Source organism: Protobothrops mucrosquamatus, unplaced genomic scaffold (genome assembly GCF_001527695.2).
Source record: "Protobothrops mucrosquamatus isolate PMUCROS unplaced genomic scaffold, P.Mucros_1.0 scaffold2065, whole genome shotgun sequence".
NCBI classification, from domain to species: domain Eukaryota; kingdom Metazoa; phylum Chordata; class Lepidosauria; order Squamata; family Viperidae; genus Protobothrops; species Protobothrops mucrosquamatus.
Genome location: NW_015388170.1, coordinates 49888 through 65059, shown reverse-complemented (window position 1 = coordinate 65059; position 15172 = coordinate 49888). Strand labels below are relative to the sequence as shown.

Genomic DNA, 15172 nt, shown 5'->3' with positions numbered 1-15172 from the left:
GATAGATAGATAGATAGATAGATAGATAGATAGATAGATAGATAGATAGATAGATAGATAGATTTTCCCTTAAACCATGTATTCAAAATGAAGAACACATTTTTCTAAGCAGATTTTTCACTAAACAAATACAATTCTCATTCATTTCTGGGTCTCTGTATACATCATGTTCATGTAACCTAACAAAAACAGTATATTACATACCATTAAGAAATTTCATGACAGTTAGAACAATTAATCAGAGGAACAACCTGCCTCCAGAAGTTGTGAATGCTCCAACACTGGAAGTTTTTAAAAAGAGACTGGATAACCATTTGTCTGAAATGGTATTGGGTTTCCTACCTGAGCAGGGAGTTGGACTAGAAGACCTCCAAGGTCCCCTCCAACTCTATTATTATTATTATTATTATTATTATTATTATTATTATTATTATTATTGTTGTTGTTGTTGTTGTTGTTGTTGTTGTTGTTGTTGTTGTTATTTGGAGCATTATAGCCACTAACTGCTTCTTTAATATGCCTGAAACAACTACCTGGATGCCAATTCAATTTGTTTTAGGACCTTTTCTGATAGGTCCACAGATACTGATTTCCCCCATTTTGGCTTTGGCCAGTCAAGGCTCTCATTCTCTTACCACTTTCCAGTGCCATAGAGAAAGAATAAATTTTATTAACATGTTTAGTTGCATCTATGCAGTAATAAAAATAAAAAATACAAAAGAAAACACATGTCAAGATATTTAAAAAGTACATCAAAAAGAAAAGAAAAAAATCAACAAATATACAAGTTATCCCCCCTAATTGAATGCTGTTTAATACACTGCTACAATATTGGTTCCCACTGCTTGTGAAACAGTCTTCCCACACCAAAAATTTAAACTAGTACATCTATTTGCAAATTATTGACCTGTCTTTTATATACTATATTAATGACAAAGTATTAATTATAACAAAAAGACAAGATCAAGGTTTCAAAACTCTGTTAACAAATTGTTATTGTAATCCACTTATAGAAAGTTGACACAGCATTTTATTTATCCCAAATTGTCCCAAAAGGTAAAAGTAATTCATCCTGGCTCAAATATCCATGTTTGTTTCTTAATGCTATCTCTTATCAATTGTTGTCTAATTGAATATAATAGATTCAGTCTCCACAGTGGGTCTACCTTCCAAAGTCCAAATAGAATTGGTTTGCAGTTAGGTGTAATAAATTCATTCTCCAATCTCCCTGTCTGAGTAGAAAAAAAGAATTTGTCACTTCTCCATTTAGTTAGACTCCTAATATTGTAAGGATATGCAGGCTTGAACTTCAAAGAAACAAATGGGATCAACTCAGTTAGTTCTCCAGCTGTGGAGATATCTCTTTGGTCTGCATCTTTCATATCAGAGTCCTTTTGTAAATCTTTATCCATGCCTCTGCATATTTTCCATGGCCATTATCATCTCATCAAACTTTAAAAAAAACTTTCAACTAAAATTGTATATTTCCCAACAGTTTTTTCTTAGATTTCAGTCACTGTTGCTTGCCTATAAACTGGTACTCTGTTTAATTTGATCAGGGAACAAAGAACATATAAGCAGAAGGAAACAAATATATTTTCTGTATATTTCAATCCAAGGTTAAGAGAAATTCAAAAGAGATAAACTCCAAATACTTTATAAATTCAAAAAGTACAAAAATCCTGTGGTGAGATTCCAATATTAATGTAAATCAAATGAAAGCACTTCAATATCTCAGGGGCTGCCACAAAGAAGAGGGAGTCAAGCTATTTTCCAAAGCGCCTGAAGGCAGGACAAGAAGCAATGGGTGGAAACTAATGAAGGAGAGAAGCAACCTAGAACTAAGGAGAAACTTCCTGACAGTTAGAACCAGTGGAACAACCTACCTCCAGAAGCGGTGAATGCTCCAACACTGGAAGTTTTTAAGAAGAGACTGGACAGCCATTTGTCCGAAATGGTATAGGGTTTCCTGCCTGAGCAGGGGGTTGGACTAGACACCCTCCAAGGTCCCTTCCAACTTTACTACTACTACTACTACTACTACTACTACTACTACTACTACTACTACTACTACTACTATATATTTTAGAAACATACATGCTTCCTTGTGTGGAAAATAAAGGTTATTCAGAAGAACATAAATTAAAGGGAAAGAAACACACACACACACACACACAAAAATCCAGAATCCAGCAAGGGATTGAAATAAATCATTCGACTTTTAAGAGCAAAAAACAAAGTAAAATAATAAATTCAAAAAGATTCCAAAAACTGGAATCTTCAAGACTCCCCTTCTCAAATGGATCCAAAAGTTGTCCTGGGTCATTCTTGAGTATTCCCATTCAAATCCAGGCAGCAGCATTACCAGAGAAACAGCAGATCATCCGTAAGAGAGAAAAAGCCTCTTACTGTTCAGCAGCAAACTTGGGAAGAAGTCGGTCACAATACGGAATATTTCTTGATGGCAAGAACAACTCTTGCCATTAAGAAATAGTTTCACCTCACTATTCAGCCACAGGAATAATCAAAGCCCAGCTTTGCCCCAAGCGTGTTCAAGTTATTTCATGGGAACTAGGATCACCGATTCAGAGATTATTTTGCAAAGCAACATACAATTGCCCATAGCTCACCCATAAGCAACACGATGGGAACATACAGAAATATAGTTAGGATACACATTTTCTTTATTCATACTAAATCTTTTAATCTCTTCTGCTTCAAACAGCAAAGCTTTTCCATGTTTAAACAAACTGTGCTGAAGAAACTTAATTGTACAAATGATTGCTAACTATATAACCACTATAGTTCTCACATAACCATCATTCATCGAGTTACAAGTTATGATTGTGCTGAATGATAGTTATGACAGGTCCTCAAAGTTACAGCCATTGCAGTACCCCCTTACTCACATGATCAAAATTTGGGCACTTGGCAGCAAGGTATGCTTTGGTTCCCCTCATCTACCTATCTTCCCCACATCTCTATTATTTTGTCTGCCCTGCATTCTGCTGCTGCCTGCCTCTGCCACCCCTAGCTGCCTTAATCATCTTCTTCCCACTGGTGACAGGAGGTGTCTACGCCAAGACGGCTTTTGACCTTTTGTGAGGTCTGGCTCAGCATCGTGGAGGCCTCATGCAGCCTTGAAAAGGGCCAGTTGCTGCCTCAGCTGGACACACCTAGAAATGGGAGGAAGATGGTGAAGGTTAACTGGGGTGAAAGTTAGATGGTGCTGGATGGCAGGAGTAGGTGGTGGAGTTCAGTGCAACAAAAGGTCAGAGATGGGGAATGACAGGGGAACTGAAGTGGAGATGAGTGTGCTCAAGAGAAGCACGCGGTCCTTGCCTAACAACCACAGCTGGGATTACCAGAACTTCTCTTAGCAATGAAAATTCGTGTCCCGAATGAGATCGTTAAGTGAGGTCTACCTGTAATAGATAATTTTTTGTCTTTTTACGAAAATAGTAGGAAGTGTGCTTCTAAACCACCCAGCGGAAAAAGATAGTTGATTGTAAATATTAGAGAAATCAATAGAAACAGTGCTCATCAAATTAACATTAATCTCTCTCTCTCTTTCTTTCTCTCATGGAAAGGAGTCCTAGAATGGCCATTCTGGACGAAATTGGTTGTGGTAGCCATTGGATTCACTGGAGGCCTTGTCTTCATGTATGTGCAATGTAAAGTCTACATTCAGTTATGGCGAAGGCTGAAGGCTTATAACCGAGTAATATTTGTTCAGAACTGTCCAGATACTGCCAAAAAACTAGAAGAAAAAAATTCTTCCACCATTCAGAACACTGAAATTAAAGATACTGTTGTGGTTCCAGTATCACAGACAGATACAAACTTTCAGCAAACGGAAGAAACTGTTTCTGATGTCATGCCAGTTTGATGGAAGTAGCATTTCTGGGGGGAACAAAGTGAAATGTTTCTGTTAACTACAAGAAAAAAAATTCAAATCCACGGAGTATATTTGAAAAAAGAACAAACATAAAAAAAGAAAATAGCAAGGAAAATTGATAATAAGCTGCACATTACCTCTGAAATGTAAATGAGAAATGTTTTTTTTTTCACTTTTCTTGCTAAGTACAGTTAAAAGTAGAAGTGAAGAAGATAGAGAAACAAAAACTTCTAACGGGCAAATGGACATGCCAACACTACTATTGATGGCTTAAAAGAACTGCATTTGCAGAAATTCTACTGGTGTTCTGTTTACAAGAAAAAAAAAACCCTTTATGTGTATTTGCTACTATGGTCTTTTTGCTAATTATTGTAGACTTGGTTGGGGGGGAGATCAAAGCAAATTTTTAAGGTTCTTATAAAGGTATGCATCAAAGCACAAATTATCTGATTGATAATGTGATATTTAATGCTATGGTGATTACCCTATAACATTTCTGTAAAAACAACCATGCTGTTATTAAGTAATAATGAATTTTGAGTATTTGTAAACTAGAATATTAGAAATATTTTTTTTGGTCAACAATAGACACAGAAATAATTAACAGCAAATTCCTACATTCAAATTGCTACATTCATCTGGAGCAGCAACTTAGTTTGTAATTATTCTTATATAGTCGCATATTAAAACAGAGAATTTCCCGGCTGCCTATAAAATTATTCTTCTAAAGGGTAATTCATTAAATCGAAGTATTAAGACACCAGAGTACTTTTGTTAACAAAAGGCTTTACAATTTTCAGTATCTATTTATTAGGGTGAGAAATATGCAAAAATAAAAATAAAAATCAGAAGTTACAGCCCAATGATTTGTTTTAAAGATAGCCTTGAAAAAGTCAGTGTGGACAGCACTCAAATTATGACAATATTCAGTGTGAACTTAATTGACAAAGTATATGCAGTAACTTCTATACAAGAAAGAATTTTAACAGTTAAGTATTCAATAGTTCATTTGATACTATTATTATTTTAATATATTAATATAAAATGAGGGTAAGATGTTTAAATTCATATCAATATAAAAATGCAGCCTGCAGGGATCCAAAGAATAATTTGGCATCCCATTTCAGAAGTATTTACCCCGGAGGTTTAAAGAAAGTAAGATATTTACCAAAAAATAAGTATCTTATTTCTATCACTGTTATGCTTGTTGATTGTATTGTGAGTTGTGCCCAAGTAATGTGAGTTAATAAAAGAAAATAGTAATAAGGGGAACTTATTATGAAAAGTTGCAATTGGTGATTTCTAAAAGAATTATAATTCATGCTGCAGATTAAAAAAAAAAGTAAACTCTTTTTCCTAAGATGATTATACTTGTTTGTTCCATTGAGAAATTGCAAAAGCAATTAATTTCATTAAGATAAATGGGTATTTTCTCACTGATGTCAGTAAGTCAGAGCTTGTTACCATTATCAGAAATCTAGCTTGGTTGAAAAGATATTAACCATAAAGTTAATATTGTACAATACGATAGATATGACAAGAATTATAATGCTGGGAATCTTTTGGAAATGAAAACTGGGTAACTGAACTGTAAACTAAACATTTCAGATAAAAGAAAAATGTGATTATAGTATTTTGTGGTGTTTAGATGATCACATAATTTAACACAGATAATGGGAGAGATGGAAAAGAAGTCAGGCCACAAGCTGAAATCAAATTCAAACTGAGTGGTCTGCCTTTTCTTTTCTAAGTGACATACAGAAGATCAAGATATAGTTTGGGTTATATTTATAATTTGGAGTGGTAATTTATGCTTTTTCTCCAACTATAAATATTTATGATGTTACTATGCTTTTCATAGAAGATCACGATGGCATTAAGAGCTGAAAACTGAACTTATATGCAACAAAATGCACTTTCAGAATAATACTGCAATGTGAATTTCTTACCATTCTGCTAATGTTTCTGTCAGTTCAGGCAGTTAGTTGCCCAACTATATATTTTGCAGAGCCCATACAATGGAGCCCATATAGGACAACATTGTGTAAAAGGATTATCATGCATGTGGTAAAAGGTAAATGACTGGTATTCATATATTTCAGAGCCAGTAAAATACTAGATTCATAGAAATGTTGGCATGTTTATATAGCATGATGTATTGGGAGAAAAGGTCTATGTGATTCCCATACCAAAATTTAGAAAAAAAACTTATAATTATGCCAGCAACAGTTTTAACCAAGATTTGTTTTGGTTTAATTCCATAGAATTTAGGGAATTACGTTATTTTTAAAATCGGATTCACCTAGAAACAAGTATGAAGAAACAGCTTTCAGCTGTATTAAAAAAATTAAATGTGTCCCACAGTTTGCAATATGCAATCTTTTATGCTGTCTTTTTTGAGTACCAGTTAAAGAAAAAGTATGTTACAGATAGCAGAAAAAATGTGGAATATATCATCCTTTTAAGGAAAAAAAGCAAATTTTTAAATTCCATCATTTTTTGGTCGGTCGGTTGGTTGTTTTACTCTTAGGCAGCATTCTATTCAAATTTTCCTGCTATCTATATATCTAAAATCCTAATAGTATAATTGCTACAGGTAGAAAACAATCAGTAGCAAAAGTCAGTATTGCATTGTTGCACAGATTCCCATTTATCTGAAAATTATCTCTCAATTTCTGAAAACTGCACTGCGATCTATGATGCAAATATTTTATTATATATAATCACTGGACTTGCAAGTTTGTTACTTGTTTTACCCAGTTCTTTGGCAAGAGCTTTTGTGGGTGATTTGTGTATTAAAAGGGTTCTTGGGGTGAGAAAAAAACTAATTGTTGTGGAACAAATTTGTATTTGTAATAAACAGATGACTCAAATGGCTATGAATTATTTCTTTTAATAGAAACTAGTCATATTTCTATTATGTATTTTATAATTCTAGTCTGAAGAACTTCAGAACTCCGGTCTGAAATTTCAAACTGGAGGATGTCATTGCCTTATCCCATGCCCTGAGAATTTGCACCAAATTTTACACGTGTGTTTTAAACGAAAGCTCAGTCTCAGTGCTTCAGATGACGTTTGATTGAGCAAGGAACAGCCTGGTTAAAACCAAATGAAGTCCAGTCCTGAGCAACAGTTTTAATTTTAGAGGCTAGAAAAGAAAATCAGAATTGCATTCTCTTTCCCCCATTCTTCAGGAATGTAGTTTAAATGTCAGTTCAGTAGCCTGAATTTGTACTTCAAGATCTGATTTATAAATCAGTGTTAAGGAACTTTGTTTTAAAAAGAGATCAATACTGAAGTAGAAAGCCCACTAGTAGGTTCTCTGAAGCCAAACTTGTGAAGTCAAGTTTTTTGCTTGTCCAAAAATTAGTAATAATTGAATTATGAAAATATTACAAGTTACCACATAGAACCTTGTTCAACTAAAGAACCCAAGGGTCAAATCCAAAAAGTAACTTAAACATACTGGCTAGTATGCTTTGTTCAGTACTGTTTTGTAGCCCATATTTTACTCTTTCCAATCCTACTTTACAGTCTGTATTTTATTCTTTCCAATTCAACAGAATATTGTAAATTAGATACTGGGACAAACAATTGTGTATCTATGTATGCTTAGCAGGATAGCTTTTTATAAAAAGAAAAGAGCTAAATGTGGTGTGTTAAGAGAATAGGAAAACAGTTCCTCCCTTTATGTATTTTTATTGTTTGGAAGAATTTAAGACAAAAAGGTATCTTAAGCCTTATATAGAATTCTTAATAGTACCTGCCACCAAATGAGACTACATTTCTTAATCCCCACTCTCAAGTGATGTTATGAGCTATGGTCCCAACCTGCAGCTTCAGGAAGGACTAGTGCCAGAATGCACTATTAAAAAAGGTGTATGGAAAGATGCATTTAAGTTCACTCCTAAAGATACTTTGCTCCAACAATTGTAATGAAAATCAGATCAGTACTTTCTCTTGAAGAACAACAACTGGGGAAAGATAGTAGGTGAGATGGAAGATATTTGACTTTTTCTTCATGAGAATCTGTTGGTTGTTTTGTTGCATTAGAATAATTAATTTTGACTAATCAGAATTTGGTTCTATCAATATAATATCAAGCATTTTTATGAACCTTACACACATTGCACTGTTGTTTTTTTCAAAAGACATTGATATATTATAAACTGCAGTATATAAACTGTCAGAATTGCAGGTACTCGTGGTTGACTGAAAGTTTCTTGTTTCTTACTTCCATAGACAGTTAAAACACTGGTTTGCCAATCTGTTTTCAGATATCCAGCGAATTCTCTTTAGTCCACATCCTGTGCTGCAGACAGTTCATTTTCAGCTTCAATGTTTGCCTTCTCCATTCTACTACTGCAGACATCTTTACTGGATAACTTTCTCATTTTAATATTTGGTAGCTTCTTCAAGTCACCATCCCAGTCTCTGGTAGAAACGGAAGAAAAATGACAAGCATTAGATGATGGAAACTATAATATTTATATTGACGATCAATCATTTCTCCTATTTTAAAACAAAAAAGATTGGAAAGAACACTGGAATAAACCCAGCTAATTCAAAGAGATGTTTTCAAAAGACTACTGAAATTCCTATGATGCAGGAAACACAGGAAAACTACTATGTATACTCTAAAATGGGTGTACAATACTTAAATAAATATGACACCCACACCAAATTAAAGAAAAACCAAAATATTCTGGGTCCAATTTATATGTAAAATGGCTCAACCTTCTTTATAAACTGATCCTAACTATTGTAGCCTAGGGAAAGTATCTCAAAAGAAAATTTGCATTATCTGAAGAAATTTTGCTAATACAACCTTCCATCTCTGTTTTTCAATTAATTTCTTCCTGGATTTTGTTATTTGGGACAGAAATTAATGTGCACTGCTCTCTCAAAGCTCATCAGCTTCTGCAGTTGACTTCTTCTAAAACGGGAATGACCCAACCTTNAATAATAATAATAATAATAATAATAATAATAATAATAATAATAATAATAATAATAATAATAATAATAATAATAATAATAATAATAAAGTTGGAAGGGACCTTGGAGGTCATCGAGTCCAACCCCCTGCTCAGGCAGGAAACCCTATACCATTTCAGACAAATGGCTGTCCAGCCTCTTCTTAAAAACTTCCAGTGTTGGAGCATTCACCACTTCTGGAGGCAGGTTGTTCCACTGGTTAATTGTTCTAACTGTCAGGAAGTTTCTCCTTAGTTCTAGGTTGCTTCTCTCCTTGATTAGTTTCCACCCGTTGCTTCTCGTCCTGCCTTCAGGCGCCTTGGAGAATAGCTTGACTCCCTCTTCTTTGTGGCAGCCCCTGAGATATTGGAACACTGCTATCATGTCCCCCCTCATCCTTCTCTTCGTTAAACTAGATATACCCAATTCCAGCAACCGTTCCTTATATGTTTTAGCCTCCAGTCAAACAAGCTTAAGCCTAACCCTAAATGGATTTCCATCTAAATAGGATTTCCCCAGGCATTGTGTCAAGCAATTAAAATAACATCAAGAATAACATTTTATTTTTTTATAAAAGTCTAATACTAATACAGTTAAAAATAGAGAAAAAGGCAAAGATATACAAATATATAAACCTTCAATTTTTACATGTTTTCAGTTTATTTCTGAATTACAGTACATCAATTGAATGTTATTAAATGATAAATTCCTATATTTATAAAGTAATATTCTTTATAACACAAGGAATCACAATACGATGTTCAAAATGTTTTATTATTTGAAACTGATATGATGTATACCATTGTTGGAAAATAGACTGTTCATACTAAATTACTTGGGACTAAAAGATTGTGTCCTCTTTTGAAAATAGACAGAAATTATCCTGGAGTAATGTATCCCTGCCCGTCCCATTTGGAGGTAGTTAGAAAATAACTCACCTGAAATATCGAAGATGTTTACAGTTTACAATGTCAGGGATTTCTGTGGAAAGAAATTGAATCTATATCAAGCAATAGATTAAAAGTAAGGAAATTAAAAGATTAGTGATCTTCAACTGTCTTGTTATTTTGTTAATGACCAACTCATCTTGTTTATTTTGCTCATTTTGGAAATTAAAACTGATTCATCAAAATATCTTATTTCAAATTTATAGGATATCCCAACAATACATTCAAAAGGATGGATATTAGATTTACTTTGTTAGCAATGTAAAAAAAAAAATCTGATCATCATTTACTCATATGATTTGGTCTTCTGAATCTTTGAAATATTTTTGGAATAATATTTTAGAATGGAATGGAATGAAATAATAGAAATAGAAATAATAGAAATAGAAATAAAAATAGAACAGAACAGAACAGAAGCTGGAAGGACCTTGGAGGTCTTCTAGTCCAGCCCCCTGCTCAAGCAGGAGAATCTATACCATCTCAGACAAGTGACTGTCTAGTCTCTTCTTAAAAATCTCCAGTGATGGAGCGCCCATGATTTCTGGAGGCAAGCTGCTCCACTGGTTAATTGTCCTCACTGTTAGGAAGTTTTTCCTTAATTCCAGGTTGCTTCTCTCTTTGGTCAGTTTCCAACCATTATTTCTTGTCCTTGCCTCTGGTGCTTTGGAGAATAGTTTGACGCCCTCTTCTTTGTGGCAGCCCCTCAAATACTGGAATACTGCTATCATGTCACCCCTATTTCTTTTTAGACTAGCCAAACCCAAGTCCTGCAGCCGTTCTTCATATGTTTTAGTCTCCAGGCCTTTGATCATTTTAATTGCTCTTCTCTGAACTTTTTCCAAGGTCTCAATATTTTTTTTGTAATATGGTGACCAAAATTGGTTGCAGTATATTTTAATGTGTAGATTCATAGGGAATATGTTTGTGTTAAAGATATTAGTATGTTAAATTATATCCCAGAAGTTTGGCATTTGACTGATGAGTTATGGTTGTATTAGGCCATCAATGCTAATTATTCTGAGGATTTGAAATAGTGCTACAGGTAGTCTCAATTTATAACCATTCATTTAATGACTGTTCGAAGTTACAATGGCCCTAAAAAAAGTAAATTATGATCAGTCATTGTACTTACAACTATGACAATATCCCATAGTCAAGTGATCAAAATTTGGGTAATTAGCAACTGGCATGTATTTCCGACAACTGCAGCACCTTGGAGGGCCTATGACTGCCATTTGCTAGCTTCCAACAAGCAAACTCAATGGAGGAAGCCAGATTTGATTTGATTTAACAACTGCAGTGATTCACCTAATAACAGTGGGCAAAAAAGGTCGTAAACTTAAGCATGACTCATTTAACAGTCAACTCTCTTAGCAGTGGAAATTCTGGTCCCAGTTGTGGTTTTTAAGTCGAAGACTACCTGTGTTCTTGATATTAAACTGGATTCACGAGAAGTGGGACTTACTGTTTTTGAAAAGGCAATCTTATTAGTCAAAAAATGACTCAATATATTTCTCTGTGGCATATTTTATAATGTTAGCGACTCATTTAAAAACTTATTTCATAGATAGATAGATAGATAGATAGATGGATGGATGGATGGATGGATGGATGGATGGATGGATGGATGGATGGATGGATGGATGGATGGACGGACGGACGGACGGACAGATAGATAGATAGACAGATGATAGGTAGATAGATGATAGGTATTTAGGTAGGTAGGTAGGTAGATATAGATAGGTAGATGATAGACAGATATAGATGATAGATAGATAGATGATAGCTAGATAGCTAGATAGATAGCTAGATAGATAGCTAGATAGATAGCTAGATAGATAGATAGATAGATAGATAGATAGATAGATAGATAGATAGATAGATAACCTTTATTGTCATTTTTTACTGTGGGCACAATGGCACACATTAAAATGAAATTTAGTTGCTTGCTCTCAAAGTGTACACATACATAACACACATTTAAACATACTATATACAACATATGTATAGACCTACACCCTTACATATAAGTAACATATAAATATTAATCACTGTCCATCTTGAATACAAGCAGAAGGAGGAAGCTTTAGAGTTCACAAGATTAATACTGTATGGAATTTGACATTTGATTAACATTTTACAAATATAAACAGTTTCCACCTTTCTGTTAGTTTGCTTGCTTATTTGGTTTCGTTTTGGTAGTTTTTTCATATATTTCTTTCCTTTTTTGTGCATTTGTTCTATTTTTTTCTGTAAAATTTGTTAAAATAAAATATTTAAATTTTTAAAAATGCAAGAGGCACATTAATATACTGTTAGAAAACCTGGTGACAAGACAACAAAGAAAAGATCTCTCCAAATTTTAACAATATTAGCAGCAACATTTTGCTACCCTAATTTGTTAAAATGAAGAAAGCTTAAGATAAGCTTTTTCCCAAATGTTGTTTTCCTCCATTATTAAAAACAAATTTCTGGTTTCGGAAGTGTTAATTCCAGGCATCACACCATGTTCCATTTGATAGAACTTGTGGTTGGATTACAAAACTAAATGACATCCCATAAATCCAAGTTTGCACATATCTGCCTTATCTAGCTTCAACTTGCTAGTAAAAGACATGGGCTTGGACTAAAAATTTAATCCTGGCAAAGCAGGGTAATTCAGTTGCATTCAAAAATTTGTCGATGGTTCCATAAATTACAGCTTTTGAGCTCTAATATCAAACTCTAATATTTTAAAATCAAGATTACAAAAAAGCCATAACTGAAGTTTTTAAAACATAGTTATTGCCTCATATTTTTTTTTTTAAAAAAGAGAGGCATTGGAATATAGGTCTAGACCAGGGGTGAGGAACCTTGGCCCTTTTACGACTTGTGGACTTCAACTCCCAGAATTCCCCAGCCAGTAAGACATGGGACAGGAAGGATGCCTCTGGTCCTGCATGGAGCATGACCACTGGAAGTGACTGTCTAAGGCAGGGGTGGGGAACCTGGGCCCTTTTACGACTTGTGGATTTCAACTCCCAGAATTCCTGAGCCAGCCAGTTGAAGTCCACAAGTCGTAAAAGGGCCCAGGTTCCCCACCCCTGGTCTAGACAGAGAATTAGATAAATCAGAAACACTGAGAATTTGCATATAAATCAGATTTGACTTCAATCTTAAGAAGCTCAAGTTGACAGAAAGAAATGTTATCACACCAAGTGAATATGCACCTCTTGTTCTCTGGATGTCTCTATTTGTGTTTATTAGATTATGTACATGTACTATATTAAGTACTTTATCAGGAGAAAACTGTATTTGCCACAAAGAAAAAAAATACATGCTGCCCTACCGAAGATATTATTTTAACCAATTAAGCAACTTTAATCAATTAGTCTAATTTACCACTTAAATGTTTCACATCAAATTTGGAAAAGCACCTAATTTTTCCAGATAAAATTGTAATTAACTGATAAGAGAAAATAATGAATGGTGAACACTGGGAAAGAAAGGGAACTCACACCATTGAATGGGCATTTCTTCTCAATAAAAGACAATAGAAATATTACCATTTCTAATAACACTGTCTAGCAGTATAAACCATTTTTCTCAAATTAGAACCAAATTAACAAAGAGAGAGAGAGAGAGATTGAATTTTTCAAACAAACTCATCTAAACTTGTATCAATTTATCAGAAACAAGATAATACTGGCCATCTATTTTTATTAAAGAATATTCTGCATGCATCAAATTAACTACCATAATTTGGAAGGGCTTACACAGATTACCCACCCTGCAGCTTTCTTCAGTAAAATAAATGATTTGAGAAGCTGATATCTGAATGTCAAACTCATGTAAAGTCCAACAGCATACAGAGAATAAAGTATGAGTAATATATGAGAAAACAATTAACTTTTATTTACATGTGTTACTGTTCTTTTATGCAGAGTTCTTATATTCTGGGCACATTTTAATAACAGATTACTTTTTAGCACAGCATACCGATGCCATAGCCTTCATATTGCTGTCGTTCACGTTCCATAGTCTGCTTGATTACGGTTTCCCTGGAACTATGCTGTCTGGACTGTCGTCCTTTAATGCTGTTGTGCAGTTCAATCTGCTCCAACTCATCACGAAATCTCTGCAAATAACTAAAACACAATAAACTGTCATTTTAGGAACATTATTTTTTTTAAAAGTAATACTTCTCAATTATTTAGAAACAGTAAATTGTCTTGAATATTAAATAAAGAATATATACAAAAATACTGATATTTAAAATTATGAAGGGAATATAAGAAGCAAGGTACTTCTCTGTCCTAATCTCATTAACCATCCAGATTTTAAACAGCAATTTGACAACAAAAGAATTAATAGCATAGCTTTCTTTAGCAGGAAAAGATTTTAAAAAAGCAAAATATATATACAGTATACTCTCAAACTACTCTGTGTATGTTGCAAACTAAGGTTGCTTTTTAATTTCAGCTCATATTTAAAATAAATAACAGTTCGTTTACAAAATCCAGAAACAGGATATTTGAAGCTAAAGATATCTTCAAAAGTTGTCTACAAATATTACACAACAAGTATGCATTATTCCAGAAAACAATTATATTAGAACAGTTAATTTAACTGTTTCTAATTACTTATGATAATTAACATATATGAAATGTTAAAATTACACTGTGTGAATAAATACCAAAGATGGCATATACCAACTGATGTTCTAGTATATCACACAGAACAGGGTATTGTTTTGAATTTGAAAAACATACCAAGCAGATAAAATTATGAACATCAACTCAACATTCTTGTTCCAAACACAGAACACTTTGTTCACTTGCTATAAACCTACTTTTCTACTAATTCAGAAGCTTCTTTTTTTGTGTATTCCATTTTGTCAGGATCAAGGTGGTGTTGAAACCAAAGCAATTTTTCACCTACAAAAAAACAAAAAACAAAAATAAAAGTTCACGGTTCATTCTGATATCCAATATTTCTATTAAATATAACAGGAATGTTAATTATTCCAATTCATTAACATATCCAATGCATTAAAAACATCTATTTTAGCTACTGATCACAAATACTCTTTTTAAAAAGAAAAAAACCACTTAAATCATGAAAAAAATCATATATATGTATGAAAAAAGCATATCACATAATTTTTGAAGCACATTTGTTTAATGTAGGCACAAAGTCACATGCGAGATTATACAAGTGTATACTTCTACATGTACATGAACATATCAGTAAGATATTTGTAAAATCTATAAAAATGTAAACAAAACTATTGTATTATACAGTTGTAAACAAAACTATGTATTATACAGTTTAATAATTTCCTGCCCATCTTTGAAGTTGTTTTCATGTT

General features: G+C 33.5%; 1 protein-coding gene across 1 annotated transcript in view; it reads right to left on the bottom strand.

The window, feature by feature from the left end:
* Nucleotides 1-6818: 6818 nt before the first annotated feature.
* TMA16 (translation machinery associated 16 homolog) overlaps nucleotides 6819-15172 on the bottom strand; it is a gene marked incomplete in the record, with an annotated part of 16491 nt that continues 8137 nt past the window's right edge. The window contains 4 exon segments of the mRNA XM_015823986.1: nucleotides 6819-8332; nucleotides 9814-9856; nucleotides 13801-13949; nucleotides 14654-14738. Of these exon segments, the coding sequence (XP_015679472.1) occupies nucleotides 8194-8332; nucleotides 9814-9856; nucleotides 13801-13949; nucleotides 14654-14738 (416 nt within the window).